The 18,216-nt window shown below is 33.9% G+C and overlaps 1 protein-coding gene across 6 annotated transcripts in view; it reads left to right on the top strand.

Annotated features, from left to right (window-relative positions):
- Window positions 1-18,216, top strand: part of LOC149775317 (uncharacterized) — a 59,272-nt gene that overhangs the window by 26,881 nt on the left and 14,175 nt on the right. For 2 of the 6 annotated variants that reach the window (XM_089943180.1, XM_089943179.1), the window contains exons 4-7: window positions 1,738-1,776; window positions 7,064-7,102; window positions 7,310-7,429; window positions 13,772-13,888. In XM_089943180.1, the coding sequence (XP_089799306.1) occupies window positions 1,738-1,776; window positions 7,064-7,102; window positions 7,310-7,429; window positions 13,772-13,888 (315 nt within the window). Of the gene's footprint in view, window positions 1-1,737; window positions 1,777-7,063; window positions 7,103-7,309; window positions 7,430-13,771; window positions 13,889-16,910; window positions 16,967-17,603; window positions 17,673-18,216 lie in introns of those variants that run through there. The other 4 variants (XM_089943182.1, XM_089943181.1, XM_089943183.1 and 1 more) reach the window with 4 other exon arrangements.

The raw sequence follows: 18,216 nt of genomic DNA, 5'->3' as shown, positions 1-18,216 counted from the left end.
TGGCACATTTAACACTGCATAAAAACTATGTATATCTTTCATACGACAACCTTTGAAACCTTTAGATGGTGCTTATGCTTATGTTATCTCTGAGGCTACGTTTAAAGGATGCAGATGTTATCTGTGAGGTTGCGTTTAGTGGATGACGGTATTATCTCTGAAGTTACGTTTAGATGACTGTGAAGTTACGTTTAGTGACGCCTGTGTCACGTGTGATGGTTACGTGTAGAAGATGCCAATATTATTTGTCAGTTTGCGTTCAGAGGATACAGTTGTTGTCTGGATTAATAGTTCTGAAGAAACTTCAGACATGTTAAAACAACAATTATATGCAACTCGAATTATCACATGGATAAAATATATGTGCCAGCTCAAATTATGCCACTGATTAACTATTTGTTTTAGCTCGAATTATCACACAGATTAACTATATGTGTTAGCATAGAAAATCTGTATAAAGAAATTGGTTGAACAAAATTAATGAGAGGCAATAATTTAATAAATTAAAACTTTCTGCAAAATTATAAATGGTCTAATGACCGGGGCTATATTTATGCGATTAATTACTCTTATAATGCTTCAACAAAACAAATCATAATTTAAGACACTCGTTTAACTTCGAAAATCCTCATTTTAAACAAAATAAGAAGGAAATCTATCCATTACAGCATTTCCCTTTAAAATCATTGTTCAGAAAACATAATGGTTGCCCACATTTCTTGAATTTTAAAAGATCAAATATCTCAATATATTTTGGTCACTACCGTACAGCGAGGTTAAGATTCTTATAAGTTATCTGTAATTATTTTATTGATTTGTTATGATCAACGTGTTATAAGTTATCTGTAATTCATTTTATTGATTTTGTTATGATCAACGTATTATAAGTTCTTTGTATTTCATTTTATTGATTTGTTATGATCAAGGTGTTTCCTGTTTATGTGTAAGATGGACTCGATTCATTGTGTTGTTATTGAAGAGTCATCTCCTAGACATCGAGACACACTGTAACCGTTTCACTGTGGCGATTAGGTGGCCGAACTGGACGTCATTTGTGCTTGTGCTTCTTAGGGTATCATTTTCATGTTTACATGCATTTCTACCAGCCATCTTCGTTATCCAAGGGTCGTCCATCCGCTTCATATGATATCGGCCGTTGTTATATTGAGGTAGAGGGCACAGCTATCTGGTTTGGTTTTCAACAAGTTCCCTTTTGTGAATGAAAAAATTAATGTCTGCAGAAAGCGAAATCAATTGGACAATGAGAGAACTCCTTGTTTCTTGACATGATATGCACATTCCTTGACTCGAGAGAAAAAAAAAGAGAAAGAAAAAAAAAAACGTTTGTAAAAGATTAGATTAGACGAACTTACTCACGATATTTGTTACTGTGTACGGTTGCCGCTCTGATTATTCCCAATTATCTTCCTAGGTAGATGTAACCAGCAATCAGACTTAATCAAATAATTTCTTGTAGCTGCATCCAGTCATGTAGCGGAGCGGCAAAATACTTTTTTGACTAGTTACCTATGTAAAAGCGTCAATGTGAAATGGATCAACTACCCTTGGCAAACGAAGATGATCTACCGGTATATTTCTAATTCTCTGTTATGACCATCAAAGTGTGAGTGTCGTATCACTATGGTGCAAATTTTTCATCCCGTTGGTATCGGTTTTCTCTTGTAACATCACGCTTAAGTCACTGAAAACTAGCTTTGCTTCCACTTTTCATTTAAGCAGCAATGGTACCTGGCAGATTCCCCGTCAATGGTTTCGGTAAGTTATGCGTATTCAAAATCTTTTTCTCATAGCCAGTATCAACTAGATGATTTAATTAATTTTGCTGTCATTACAAATAGAAAAATAGATCGTAAGTTGTGCGTAAATGAAATTTAAAGTTTTTCGTTTCGGTTACTAAACTATGCTTTGAATTTGGGCAAATTGATTATAAATGTTGTTGAGACAATTTAGTAGTTTTCTGTTTCAAGAAATTCTGCTTTAAGCGGAATATGTATACAGACAACGTAATTTTGACAACTTTTAATAGTATACATGAACAAAAAATATAATCATGATCAAAGAATACAATGTCAGACGCACTGCCGCCCATAATGCATAAACGGTGCAGACAAGTGCCATTAACAAATGACACTTGTCAGCCATTTGCGGAGGAAGACCCCAAAAGAAAAGCGCTTTGATAAATGTCCACATTTGTGCGCTTGCTACGTGTTTACGCTTTTACAAAAGTAACAAGAAGAGTGAAGAAAACAAGCTTTGTACAATTTAACAGATAATTTAATTCCCTAGAAAAACAAGGTAAAATGAGACAAAGAACTTACGGTTTTACGAATCAAATCCAAAAATAATCCAAGAATTAAAAAAAAATAGAAGTCCTAGTAATAAACAGTCCTAATGAAACTGAGTTCGAATCCTGACGAAATCCAAATGGAAGGTTATGACGTATGCTCTGGTCAGAGTCGTAATGATCTGTCAACAGTTCTTTGTTGAATCCCAGAAAATAATATTCCAGTTTATTTAATTCTACATAAATTTCGATAAAAATCTTTGTCCAAGAATTAATTTAGAGCACTAGTATTTCCAGAAAAAAAAAATTGAAATCCAAATAAATTGAAGAAAATAAAAAAATTAGCCCAAGACTATTCACAACATAAAACAGCTGGACGTCTCCAGTAATAAGGCAAGTATGACTATTATTTCTCAAAACATCAACGATAAATCTAGTTACAACGCAAAACATATGCCCGGATGTGGGTCAATCCTCTGGAAAAACCTAATTGATACATGTTATTTAACACGTAGTCCAAATATGGCGTTGTTTCTACTTTATGAATCTTACTCTGAGAAAGAATAAGAATTTTTAAAAGTTTTTTACTACAAACTACCACTGGTTCTGAATCAAGGTCAGGAACTAGGTCAGCATTAGATACAATGTTTCTATAAGGTTGTTTACGTCAAAAATGAAAAAATCAGTCAGAACTGAACCATTTTTCAGTAAATAAAGTTACATTACAATAGCATGTAATGGAATTTAAAAAAATTAAAACTTACAAATAAACAATTAAATTAAATTAAATATAAATTTAATCAAATATACATAACATGATTTATGCATCGATACTAACATTTGTGTGCACGTGTTATAAAACTATTAATCACCTCCAGCACCAACGCAGTCGCGTTTACACTTTAATGCTTGCCATAACATACTGCCAGTATTCATCTAATTTAAGACATAATGTCAATACATATGTGTGCTCAAAACATGAAAATAAAATTGATACAGTATAAGAAATTTAAAATCATCTTGATTCTTTCTGGAAGTCACAAACAGAGATGCACTTATTTTTTTTTAAAAAAAACAACTCTAAAGACAAATCTTCTTGTGTTCCAAACAATGTTTAAACCTAAGCAAAGTACTCCAATGCATTAAAAATTAATTAAGTAAATGGAAACAACTTCATGGCGCTTGAACCCATCCGCACCACACCCACATCCCATCTCAGCTATTTATTTCATTTGCCTAAAGCATTATTTCTTAATTGCAAACACCATTTTTGGACCCTAAATCATGTATCAGTTTAAAGTTAAACAGAAAAAAACATGTATGAAATTTTAAGATTGAGCACTAACTTTGAGAGAATACGACATTGCAAGACATCGACTTAATATTGTGTTGTATTTCCTCAGTTATTTGCAGTTTGAATTCTGCTTGTCTTTTTTTTTTTTTTTTTTTTGTTGGTGATCTATATGCTTTTCAACGTTTTAACAGACAACTGCTACTTTTCCGCGAACGTACCTGATGATGTAACCTATGCGCGGAGTCGTCGGAAGTTGTCCATTTCTGTCAATACTGTCTCGAACTCTGCCGTGGTAATCGTTTTATCTGGCCACTGAGAACAGCTTGGTAATTGTGCTGACACTGCTTTAGGCGTCATCGACAGTTTTAGAATAGACGCCTATTCATTTGTGCAGCCGCAAAGAAGTCATTTTACCAAGTCTGACAGTGTCACCAGTTGCTGTCGATATAACTCCGATAGCATATCCGACTGATGTACATATGATAGTTACGGTACAAACTTTATAAATTCCGGTATTTTTCAAAACCGATCACTTCTATTTAGGATTTATGGGATTGTGAATTGTATGCAATATTTACTGGTCACCCAGTCTGAACATCTTGTCAACGTGCAAGGTTACGTATCTCCGAAATTTAAGACTTGACAATGAAGTGCTACGAAATTTAAGATTTTACAATGAAGTGCTACGAAAATTTAAGATTTTACAATGAAGTGCTACGAAATTTGAAGATTTTACAATGGACGTGGTATAATAAGCTTGGTCAGCTCAACTTTTGCACACAAAAAACACAACAAAAAAAAAACATGTCAACACATTTTTTACGATTTTTTTTTACTTATTTCAAAAAAAGAATCAAGACATATATTAGCTTGACTTCAGCATGCGATATCAATTAAATACGCAATGGAGCCGAATTTTGGAACTGTTTTGTTAGACTCTTAACATACACACGTGTATACTAAGCTGGTCGGCGTAGGGATCATGTCCCAAACTGGATGGTAAATCGCCATATACAACAGAGGCTTACAGCAACACCGAGGCCAACGGTGGTCTCGGAGACGAATCCGCAAATAGCATCTACGCAACTTTTTGTATTTTGCTGTACAACAGTCTGTTTAGTTTCCCTCAATGATATAACTGAGATAAAGATAAAGTTATAGAAATATTTTTCTTGGAGAATATTTATGTCTCCATCAATTTCTTGCACGCATTCATGTTTATTTAGAACTACACCGATTGCACCTTTTCCTTGTATGCTCAACGATTGTCTTTGTCCAAGAACGGTTGTACGGACAATCGCGTGGTGAATGTCAGTCTGGACTGTTTTTTGGCCGCTCTAGCTAACATTGTAGAAACAGTCTCTCGATGCTTTTGCGCATGACTTTGACGTAGTCTGCGACCGCGCATTTTCACGTGCTAATGCGATGACTCCAAGTTGACTATTGGTACATCAGGGTGGTCCCAACTGTCGATTTCTGGTTGACTCATGACGAGATTATAATTGAGAAAATATGAGCATATGTTGACCCCGTTCTCGCCCATATTTTTGCGCCCATATTTTCGTATCGTATGACTGTTGGCAGCCTAGTTGGTTAATTATTTCAGAGCGTGGTTTATTTGACTTGTCTTTGGATGCTAGTGGAGGTTGAACTATAGTCTCTTCGACACCTTCTTCCCCTTTTACGATGTCGTGTTCGGTCGCATCTAGGTGTTATTTGACTTTCACGGTATGCGTTGGTGGCTGTTCAAAGACTGGCTGTCTTAACAATATGACCAAGTTCTTTTTCTGTTGGAAATTTCTGAGTAAATCGTAACACGACTGCAGATGATGTAACCATGTTCAACCGATTCCACATTAACCATCATATACTCAGATTCAGCAACAGTTTAGTTTTCCCAAATTCAGCATGCAGACTGATTTCATAAATAAGTCGCTCTGCTTGAGAGGCAAAGCCTCACAGACGGGAGAAGTCAATGACGTTAAAAGCGGATCTTTTTCCCCTTTGCGTTGATGACATGTTGTATAATGATTGTTGCATACAATATCAACATGCCTTTTTAGTGTGTGCAGTGTCGCACACAATCACGTACTGCAATTACAATTCGGGTTCAGATACGTAATGGTCGAGCCATAAACGCTGGAACTTATGTTCTGTGTAGAGCATTTAGGATCAACAGTGATTTGATCTCTTCTGTGACGGCATACACATGCAATTGATCTGGTAATTTAAATTCCGGTTTAGCTACGCTCATGAATTCTTTCAAAATGCTATAGGTGTCAATCAGGTGTACTTTAATAGTATATATTGTTTGCTGTGGTTGTTTAATATAATTTGTTCTTACAAATAAAGAAAACTATCGTCTCAACGGTTGTTTTTTAAGCTAGTTTTTTCATTTAGATTTTTATCGGCACGCTGCTGTCTTAAGCCGTTGCACACTGATTTCGTATAGTAAACAGATATGTCACTGGTCGGTGATGTGGATATTCAACCCCAGATGAGCTCCTGGGGTGCCAAACGAGGTCCTGGAAAGCACAGTGTTGTTTCAGACCGGACTAACTCTAAAACAAATATGCATGCTTGGTAGGTAGTGCAACTGACATCATGAATACATCATTAAATATGACTTTCATTTTCGTGTGCATCAAAATATGTGTTGGACGTTGCGTCAATTAATAAGAAAGATATCATTTTCCGCGAACGTGATTCAAACATGCAATGTGTCTATCACGAGTATGACGGACTAACTGATTAGGCAATGCAGAATAGAGCTCATAATTGAACTTAACAGCCCTGGCAAAAATAGGTAATGCATCCCACTCCTTGTGCTCATGTGAAGACGAATCCATTTTGGAACTGTCATTCATCATCTGTTGTTATGAATGGAACAATTCTGGTACAATAACTCTTTGAGCATAATGGTTCTTTGAGTGCAGTGCCTATTTTGGAAATAATTATATAGATCAAATACGTGCGCACACGTCTAAGTATGACAATTATGTTTCTCAAATTATTAAATTGTCGCGTTCACCAACAGTAATTCGATTAATTTTCACAACAGCGGTGGCTAACTTTGATAGCTAGGGATTTTAATCTAAGAAATTTTTACGATTTTTATCGTAGAAATATAGGCATGTAGAGTCATAGATTTGTCAGATTAATTTTCCGGTACAAGCCGGCCAAAAGCATACCAATGCAACTGCAAAAAATTGGCAACCAACAGCAGCACTAACTTCCACTGGAAGGCACACACGGGCGATGCTCAAAACCGCGCTAGGGAATGTACGTGTGCTAATGCTAAAGAGTGTTGGTGAGGGTGGAAGGCTCGAACCAGGATCAGGAATTAAAAAATCTTAGAGCCGCATTTAACTACTTCACTGTTAAAAGATACAGTAATATTAATAGCTTCAATATGAACGTGTTTGCTAACAAATTAAAAGCTTAAAACATTTTCGTCCTTGCAGCTCCACGTTTTGGCCCTTTCCATTCCGGCTTTGGTGGAGGTATGTATGGACATAATTGATATATATGTAAAGACACAAAAAGATAAAGACATCCTGAGACTTTAAAAATCTTATGCATATAACACTCATATTTAAGTTCCGACGAAAAGACATTTGTTGCTTATTTTTATTTTGTAAAGTTTTTAAAGTTTGATTTATCAAACCAATGCATACACCACAATGAGAACACCTTATATATATTCTCAGCACCCGGAATGCAGCCAGGTTTCCTGGGGCTACCCGGAACACAGCCAGGTTTCCAAGGGCCAATGATGCAAAGGGGTCCGGCGGTCCCTGGGTTCCAAATGGTACCACCTGGATCCATGGGTAAGCCGGATTTTATTCTATTTTATTTCACTTTATTTTCCTATAAAATCTTAGAACATACGTAATCACTTTGTTTATTGTCATAATACACTCTACACTATGATAGCAGCACACATGTAAATGTATGCGAAATTACAACACTATTCATTTAGGAGCATGCTTTACAAATTTATTCTTTCTGATTTTGCCAAAAGTATTTTTTAAAAATGAGATACAGTGGCGGCGCGGTTGGAGAAGGGCCGGGGTGTAGGTAAATTGCCTCCGGGCGCCAGACGAAGGGGTCACCGCCGTGATTTTTTTTATTGCAGCTAGGTTTTTCATAGTATTTCACAACACGTTAGTGTCACTGGGATATTTCTACAAAAACAACCTTATATTTTGATGGGAAAAGGAGATTGAGGCTGATAACTTATATGAAAACTGATCTCTGTGACACAGTAGGGACCCCACTAAAGAACATTATCCCCGTATGTCTCCAACCCTCGCGCCGCCACTATTGAGACACTTAATCTGGATACCCTCGCCACCTTCTTATCTCTCAAATATATATATATATATATATATATATATATATATATATATATATATATATATATATATATATATATATATATATATATATATATATATATATATATATATATATATATATATATATATATATATATATATATGGTTAAAACTAATACTTAACCTGGATACCCTCGCCACCTTCTTATCTCACAGATATATATATATATATATATATATATATATATATATATATATATATATATATATATATATATATATATATATATATATATATATATATATATATATATATAACACATGGTTAAATCTAATGTATTTGTGTGTCTGTGTGAGATAATTAGTAAGTAGACTTTTATTTCTATATATACACTTTGCTTTTATAGTTAAATATTTTTATGTTTGAGGACTGCATGTAAGACTGGTTGATTGATTCAGAATCAGATGTATTATTCGCAGATATTACTAATATTATTATTATTATTATTATTATTATTATCCCCACCCACTGCTGACACATGATTGGTTGGAGAGGGGGATGGGGGTTTGGATGGAAAAGGGTGGCGGATGGGCGATAAATCAGGCGCTAGTTGTGCCGTAAACCATGTGATATAGACAGCAAATAGAGCCAAATTAATTACAATACATGACATCTGTTTCGACTAGAATATATACAAATATCACATGGAAGTTCAGTAATGTGTAATTATAAACTTGCAGGGAACACCTTATTAAATATTGATAAATTTCGTTAGGCCGGCTTGATTTAAGCATAACTCATTTGCCAAGCGAAACGGATTTCACTTCCAGTTCTTAGAACTTAGCTGGAAGCTCAATAATATAGTACGTGTTACAAGCAGCACAACAGGACTAACATCAATCATTCAGAATTCTAAAGGAAATGATTATTAGGTTTTGGTAAAAACAAGTTTAAAGCAGTGGAATAAAGTTGTGTAACCGGGCATATGTCTGACAGTGATGTGATGTGATGTGATTTTTGATTTTTAACTTAGCTTTAACAATTTGTCAGTCATATCGCTACGATGTCTGCAATGTGGCAGTTTATGGTGATGTCTAGCACTGGGGCATCATGCCGCAGACATGTAGCATGATGTCCCACCCAATCATATTATCCTGACACCAGGCCGACAAGTCCTAACACTAACCTCTTAATGCTGAACGCCAAGCGAGGCAGCCGTTAGTACCATTTTTTAAGTCTCTGGTATGACTCGGCCGGGGATCGAACCCACGACCTCCCGCATCCGAGGCGGACGCTCTAACCACTAGGCCACCGGAGCGGTATATGTCTGACAGAACTTCACCTTTAAGTTCAGGGTGAACATGGAATGCAAAAAGCAAAAAATAAACTACTGATATATTCGCCTATAAGTTGAGTTCAGATGCAAACCGCGTAGATCCAGATTTTGCCGTCGTATAATGCGCCAACAGATTTGAGTCTGTCTAAATTATTAGGACTAGTCCGAGAAAGAGACAACACAGATCCTGATCTGCTGATGTGATATCAGATCATGGTCTACGTTATTTGCAGTTGTACTCCACGTATAAACTAGTATATGCGGCTTTGGATAGATTTTGATGTTATATGCGGAAAGGGTGTGGGTTATATTTTGCACATTCAAGAATTTATGGTACACTTTATGTCCGCAACTAAAGATCTATCATGCAGTTAAAGGCCTAATAAACAAACGGGTTTGATATGTAACAGTTATATGGAAGTTTTGTTCAATATGGCTTTTAATTACATCGGCCACTTTCCCAAATAATTATTTTCTGCTATCTAAAGAGAGCGAAGTTCTTTGTCCTATTTTCTTTTTTCAAGCGCAGATTTCCTATTGCGAAGAATACAGGCTTGGAAACTAGGAAAATATATTGAAATTAATACGTCTTTGTAAACGTGTATTAGAGAAACAGAAAATGTGTCAGTCCACATGAATTTGTAATGGGGAAAGTGCCAGATATTAAAGGCTAATTTCGTTAAATAAAAAAAGGTTAAAAACAATACAAATTAGTCTAAAAGTGTATGTTGTTAGCAATAGAATTATTTTCATAGTGAAACAATTTTATGCGATAGCATAATATTCCGAGATTTTAATGGGGCTTACTGGAAAAGGTACACATTTCCATTCATATAATTCTTGCAAGGGTTTATGTAATAACTGATCTCATCTAAGTTAGTGCTACTTATCACTTGCATGCAAATTTGAATTTCAACCGTTTTTTAACTTTAGCTTCCAGGGCGGTAAAATGGTATGCTTCTTCGTATCATCCATTTATGGTGTCTTTTTAGGCACATTGTAGTTCTTGGAATCGTATGTTTTCCAACCTTTACACTAAGCATGAGGTAAAGGCCACCATACTGTAAATACACACAAAAACCGATCATTATAGTGTCGAACGGTTTTCAGTATTGTCTTATTTTTTAAGTCTTTTTTTTCGTTTTTGTTTTATTGACTAATTTGCGTTTTCTTCTTTTATCTCTCTTTCTTTCTGTCTTTGTACCTATCTGCCTATCTTTCTTTATTTCTTTCTAAATTGTAGAAGTTATCAGATTCCATTATAAAGCAGCTTCATGCATGAACAAACTGAATAAAGAAATAAATCAATGAAGTTTTACATGATTTAAAATTATCCGATGACCACATGCTTTACTGTTTTGGACGTGGTCCTTTGGCTTTTTATTAAAATTATTTGCTTCATAGTTTGTCCAAAGTTTAGTATGTACATGCTTTGCAAGTAGCTGTGAATACATTTAGCTTTTGTTCATTACATATACCATATGTATGTGTGTATTTCCCGAATATTCAAATGGTTTGGTATCTTACATAAATAACTTTTAATTAAAGCTTTTGTCCAGTATATTTTTATGGCCAGCACTATTTTTGCAAATCAAATTTTTATATCTGTATTAAAGTTCACAAGTATGTGAAGGTTTTATTTTTAAATTAGTATATATGTTGTGCATGTTTGAAGTTAAGTTTAAATTCTCATATATATATATATATATATATATATATATATATATATATATATATATATATATATATATATATATATATATATATATATATATATATATATATATAACATTTTTAATGATACAACATGACATTACTGACAAGTGTGTGATTGGGAAATTGTTAATTGATCTAGCACCATAAAGAAGCTGTTGTTACCAAATAGCTTCTTAACACAAAGTAAAACGTTCCTCTTAGTCCAAATATGGTAAGCAATCAATTTTATATCGTCACAATGACCGGAGATTACTAATTTGTGTACTTTTCATATCGTCACAATGACCGGAGATTACTAATTTGTGTACTTTTCATATCGTCGTCGAGATTGCTTTTTTTCGAAATACCGTCAGGACTTTTTTTCAGTTTATAGATTATTTGTTTTGTGTTTGTTTAGCTGCTAAGGTTGTCTTATACATCAGCCTTTTCTGTTTCCCTTCAACGTGATTTTAATACAATTAAATTGTTTGGTACAAAGCCTTTGTTGACAGCTATTTGGACTGATTAAGATCGCACTAAACTGAAGTTACTGTTTCATAACAAACTGAACGGAACTACTTACGTATTCATGCGCTTGGATAATATTAATCAACAATAGTTAAAATATAGTTCTTTTTAATTATTTCTTTAAATTCATTACTGTTGCTTTAACTATTAAAATATATTAAAATTTAACTTTATATATATATATATATATTACAGGATTCATGAAATCCAGATGCTTGAAAATCAATTATACACTATTCATGAAGTTGGGCAATTTAAAATCGATTATAAACTAGTCATGAAGTTGTGAAATTTTAAAATCAGTTATACACTATTCACAAGGTTATGAAATTTTCAAACCAATTATACACTATTCATGAAGTTGTGAAATTTGAAAATCGATTATACACTATTCATGAAGTTATGAAATTTGAAAATCAATTATACACTATTCATGAAGTTATGAAATTTGAAAATCAATTATACACTGTTCATGAAGTTGTGAAATTTGAAAATCGATTATACACTATTCATGAAGTTGTGAAATTTGAAAATCAATTATACACTATTCATGAAGTTGGGCAATTTTAAAATCGATTATAAACTAGTCATGAAGTTGTGAAATTTTAAAATCAGTTATACACTATTCACAAGGTTATGAAATTTTCAAATCAATTATACACTATTCACAAGGTTATGAAATTTGAAAATCAATTATACACTATTCATGAAGTTATGAAATTTGAAAATCAATTATACACTATTCATTGTTAGAACTTGTTGACCTGGTGTCAGGATAATGTGACTGGGTGGGACATCATGCTACATGTCTACGGCATGATGCCCCAGTGCTAGACATCACTGTAAACTGCCACACTGCAGACATCGTAGCGATATGACTGAATTTTTTTTAAAAGCTACGTTAAAAATCCTAATCACACACACATACACTAATTATAAAGTTGTGAAATTTGAAAATCAGTTATATACTATTCATACGCCATGAAGCTTTAAAATCAATTGTAAACTATTAAACTATTTGTGAACAGCTTTTGCTTTGGCGTGGCCGCTCATACAGTGTATATTTCATTTTCATGCTTCATTACTTAACGAATCCCGTAAAATGTTAAGTTCTTGATAATAAAAAATGTTTTTAATTAAACATGCATAATCAGCTTTTACATTATTCCTAATACTGAAACGTTTATCTTGCATGGGCAAAGATGTACAGTCATCATGTTCTGTAACAAAAGCTTTAAATGCATTTATTTCTAAATTTCAGATCAAATCTTTTTTGAGAACCAGTTTTTCTAATATTGTCTAATTATTGGTAGAAACTTTGATCATTGGTATTGACTAACAGATATATGGAATTAGTGCACTAAACAATTTTTTGCTGGCATAATTTTTGTATATCTTATACAAATATTAGACTAGCTTCCCTTCCAATTCAATATATTCGCCAAAAGCAGAATAATTTGGACGATAAAAACAATCACAAAAAGTTACACGTGTATTTGTCTGTGTGTGTGTCTTTTATTGTCCCTGAGCAAGACCTTGCTTTTGATAGAAGCGTTGGGAAACATTATTATTTTCACATCTCCATTTTCCAGCTTTTGTGTTATTAAATATTTGTTATTGATGGATTTGGATTCCTATTTTGTTTATTTTGATATGAACTCGTTTGGAATCCAGTGCCTATCAGATTCTAGGTCATTAGTTATATATGATGTACGATCGCGGGTTGCGCGTTTGTTATATATAAAATCGCACATTTTCTATAATTCTTAATTAAAAAACAATTTTATATTCAGAAAAAGCCGTCACTTTTTTTCCAAATGGAATAGGGAGGGGGTGGGTGTATTTCTTCACCTAAACTTTCAGTTATATCATAGGCACTATACGATATGGTCGAATGCATGAAATCATTCGATGTCACTGGATCAAATTTAAGCGTGCCTTATTTTTATCGCAGTGCATTTGCCCAGCCCATTTATGTTGTCTATTGAGTTCGTTTTGTCAGATGTTTGCTTGTTTTTAGTTTTGTTGTTGTCGTTTTTTATAAATATTGACAACAGATAGCATCTGCCGCATGATTGTAAGCTAAATTTCAACTTCTTCGACATACGAGCCGAACCCTAAACATAGCACAAGTATAATACATCTACTAAACCTATGACATAATTTAGAATTATCTATGTTTATTTCATCACTCGACATAAATTAAGACATCAAAGTAAGAACTATAGCTAGACATGATCTAATTGATTTGTTCGTCTTGTCCAACGAATAGCAGGATCGTCTTTCCCAGGCAGCGGCCAAGTTAACGGCATGACAAATTTAGGCATCCCACCACCACAGTTCAACGGCGCTGCGTCTCTCTTCGGTTCTCCTGGCGGCACAATGGCAGGTAATGATGCAAGATAAAGTACTCATTGAATACATTTTTCCATTATGTTAAAGCATTATATATATATAATAGTTGGAAATTTGTCTGGACTAGTTCTAACTCTGTCAAAGGTACGACAATAATAATAATAATAATAATATTAATAATAATTATAATAATAAAGTTAGAGAGAGAGAGAGAGAGAGAGAGAGAGAGAGAGAGAGAGAGAGGGAGATAGATAGATAGATAGATAGATAGATAGATAGATAGATACATAGATAGATACATAGATAGATGGATGGATGGGTAGATAGATAGATAGATCTCTGTTGCAACATGACTTTATTTCTTTTTATACTGCTAGCGAATTTCACGCTTCACACTAGTGTAAAGTTTAATGTGATGGGTAAAACGAAACTGACCCAAACGAAGGAAGAACTCTTCTATACTGTATAATATTAAAAATCTGCTATATCTTAGCAGCGATATATAGACATAGGACTGCGTCACTTTTAACTGGTACTATAGCTAATAGAGGTAAGCCCTAACCTTCATGTGCGAATATTCTTGTGTGATAAATGCTGTGTCCACTACACTTTGTGTAACATATACCTTATGAAAATTGACAAAATTAATAACTGTTTTGTCAGTTTCATTGACAAGCTATACTTGCTGTCCCCTTATCGTGAGATTGGCCTAGACACCTGTCTAAAAGTTGAACGAAAACTACCTTAAGTCAAGTGTGACGAGCATTGTTCATACATTGAGGCACATTCGTGTCGATTGTATATTCATTAATAATCTAATCCGAAGAGCAAAGAACTTATCAATCATGGTATATTTTTTAAAGGCCTTATATCCAAAACAGTTGATTATTTCAAAAGATCAAAGGTTTCGTCACTACTGCGAACTCAGCGCTCTTTCATTTTGGTTAATCAACATATATTGTATATATAATGAAACTTTGACCAGCAATAAGCCATTCGAAAAATGTCGGCTGTCTTCTCAAATCGTATAAAAATTATATCTCCATGAAAAATCTAAATTACTTAGAATTCCTTTTTTTCTCTAAATCACATTAAATATAGTGATGAAAATGTTTAAATATGTGCACACCGATATATTTGTAAACTTTCAATTGGCATCCTCAGCACTGGATTATACGATAATTTTACGGCTTTCAAAACGCTTTGTCTTAGAAAATTGTTATTATTAAAAGAGGATATATTTCATCAGTTTGTATCGTTTTACCATAGCAACATATGTGAACACAGAAGTCTTAAAGCGACATGAAATTACTCACCTAGCATATACAAGCCAATGCCAAAATGACAATCGCCAAACTTTATCAAATCGTCTTAAGTTTTCCTCTTTTGTTGCGTCTATAGTGATAACGAAACTTATCTTGTCGTTTGGCCAAGAATACAAAGATCTCGAAGAGAAAAAGAACAAGTCAGACATTAAACACATTGATTTTTCACTCAAACTGTAGAGACAGCTTATATTGTCGATTTCCATTTTTGTAAGCTAAACGTAATACATTTACAATTAGGCTATTTCCAAAGCCCATTGACTCATTAACACACCCTGACAAACACACACACACACACACACACACACACAATATATATATATATATATATATATATATATATATATATATATATATATATATATATATATATATATATATATATATATATATATATATATATATATATATATATATATATATATATATAGTGAGGTTTTATGTCCCATACTTATTGGGGGCAATCGTCGTCTGCACATAAATGTGTCACCTGTTATTTTTTTTTTTCGTACCACTAGTTTCTAGACATTTACCTGTTTTCACCTCTCTGTTCTTATCCTCCATTGTATATCAGATAAATTTTTTACTGGATTGATTATTATAGCTATACTAGTTTTTGAAGGTGTTTATTTTATTGATGGTCAATAAAATAGCATGGGTCTTACAAAAAAAAAATTGAAGTAGTTGCATGTGGCTTCCGACTTGATACAGACTGCGAACACGAGGTTCAGGCTCAAGAGATAATGATTTATATCCAGGCAGAATGCTTGACTCCAATTACCTTGGCATTAACCTACTTGTGATGTTGTTCCGTAAAACACCAAACCAAATGCGGAATCTAACTGAGGCATTAGTGCTAGCAAAATAAGCTGCAAGTACCGCAAAGAACATATTTGATCTTTCTATCTCACTCTTTTTATGTTCTATAAATAACTGTTTACCTTTTAAAAAAAATCCAGTAGATAACTTATATTACATTTGGACCCATAAACTTTGAAATATCACTGTCTCCTGTCAATTCTCGGCGACCAGTGTACACAAATTCTTTTTTGGGGTTCTGCCTCCGCCAAATATACTAGCCACCGTGTATGTGCAAAAACGTGGCGTTAAACCAGTAACAACAACTCAAATTCCAAAAGAATGAATTCTTCAGGTCTTTGTATTTAGTTTTAAGACACTGTGAATGCTGAAATTAAAACTAAAGAATTTAGTTCAACTTTACTCTGCCAAACAATTACCTTCGAATTATTTAGAAGAACAAGTCAAAAAGCTCGAGTATTGTGTTACATGTATAGGTCTTGGGAAAAAAAGTTTACAATAAATTAAACAAATAGTTTGGAATGTTACAATTTTCACGAAACACGACTGATTGCTCGCACAAAACACGGCTTATTGCGCACACAAAACACGGCTTATTGCTCGCACAAAATTGTTTTATTGTTCACTCAAAACACGGCTTACTGCTTACACGAACACTTTTGATAGCATGCTTAATTATTCCTGTATCTTTTCTTTTACTGCACTGCTTCGCTCGTACTGGCCTGGAGATTAAAACAAACTTGAGCGTTAGAATTTTCATCTATCAATCACAAAGATATTTATTTTTAAAAGTCGCTTTCGATTGTCTGAGAATAAGAACTCATTCTCAGACTCACGCTCAGAGTTCTGTAATCCCCAGGCCTATTTTCACGTATTTTTGCTTAATGCTGCCTATACACTGCTTCTAGATGTGCGACGGGTACGTATGCCCTTCCAGCCGCGGCGCAGAAACCAGCCTGATAGTGGAGGTGAAACACTTTTTTATCTATTCATCAACGCAACGTTGGCTTGCCGTTAAGATCTCTGGCTACTTAAAAAGTACAGTTTTAAGAATTATCATCCTCATGTAATTAATAATTATGTGTGAGTTAGTTTTTTGAAGATTTTCTTTTAAGATTTGCTTTATAGTTTTCATAGTTTACAAAGATATGGACGATTCGTTAAAACTTTTGAAGACGTCAACAATTTCTTTATATAAATTTTACATTTTCATAATTTGTGTGTAGAAAAGTGATGTTCGGAACTATTTAAGATAATTCTTAACGTTTTTAAAGATATCAATCCTATCAACTATTATCCACTATAGTCCATAAATGATTTTAACAGAGCAAAAGAAAGGAATAATCATCGACGTATGTCTAAAAATCACAATGAAGATCTGTTATGCTAACAATTTATACTATATTATATGTTCTGTGCAGTATGAGTTCTTACAGCTCTGAACTTTGTGATGTCTTTTAAGCGCATAAATCAAATTCTACGTCACTCAAATCTTTGGTGATTAGCAATGGGACTTACTTAGCTAGCAATGTTGCTTAATTAGCCAGCAATGGGACTTAATTAGCTTTCCGCCACATATATTCTGCTTTCGACATCGCTTTGTAGTGGTGCTAGACAGAGCTGTTGCACAGCAGTGGCAGAGGCAGCGGCTGACACAAGGCAATGGAGGACAGGGTAGGTCGTTTTTGAGAACCAAAAAGCAGAAAAAAATGATAACTTATTTCACTTTGTTATACCTGAATTATACTGGTAAAGCCCAAAGTATAATGGGGGCTATTTAGCAGCAGACATGGGTGTTAGATGAGTTCGACAGTTGTATTTTCATTCTAGTTAGCGATGAAGCTATTCCCATCCCAAGCGACAAACCGAAATATCGCCTTAATCATCTTCTTGTAATATGGGTGATGATTATTACATGTATATGTCTGATATTAAATACAAGATGTTCTGTTTGTATCGGCCGCGTACCATAGATAATGTGTTTCAATTGTTTATGTTGATTTTCTACAGGTGTATCATCTACTTGTATTATCGCTCAGCACGAGCTTTATGTATCTTTACCATGCCAATATAATCATAACCAAATTTGTATACCAGACATCATAACTAAATTTACATACCAGAGATCATAACTAAATTGGTATACCAGACATCATCTTCGGTACGGATCGTTTTCTTTGCCTGCGTTCTTTTATAAAAACAGTAAATATTGCCCACA

The sequence above is a fragment of the Sinohyriopsis cumingii genome, chromosome 19 (assembly GCF_028554795.1).
Source record: "Sinohyriopsis cumingii isolate HCF-2022 chromosome 19, ASM2855479v2, whole genome shotgun sequence".
Taxonomy (NCBI): Eukaryota; Metazoa; Mollusca; class Bivalvia; order Unionida; family Unionidae; genus Sinohyriopsis; species Sinohyriopsis cumingii.
The sequence above is the reverse complement of the archived record's forward strand: the minus strand, read 5'-3'. Positions and strand labels throughout refer to the sequence as shown.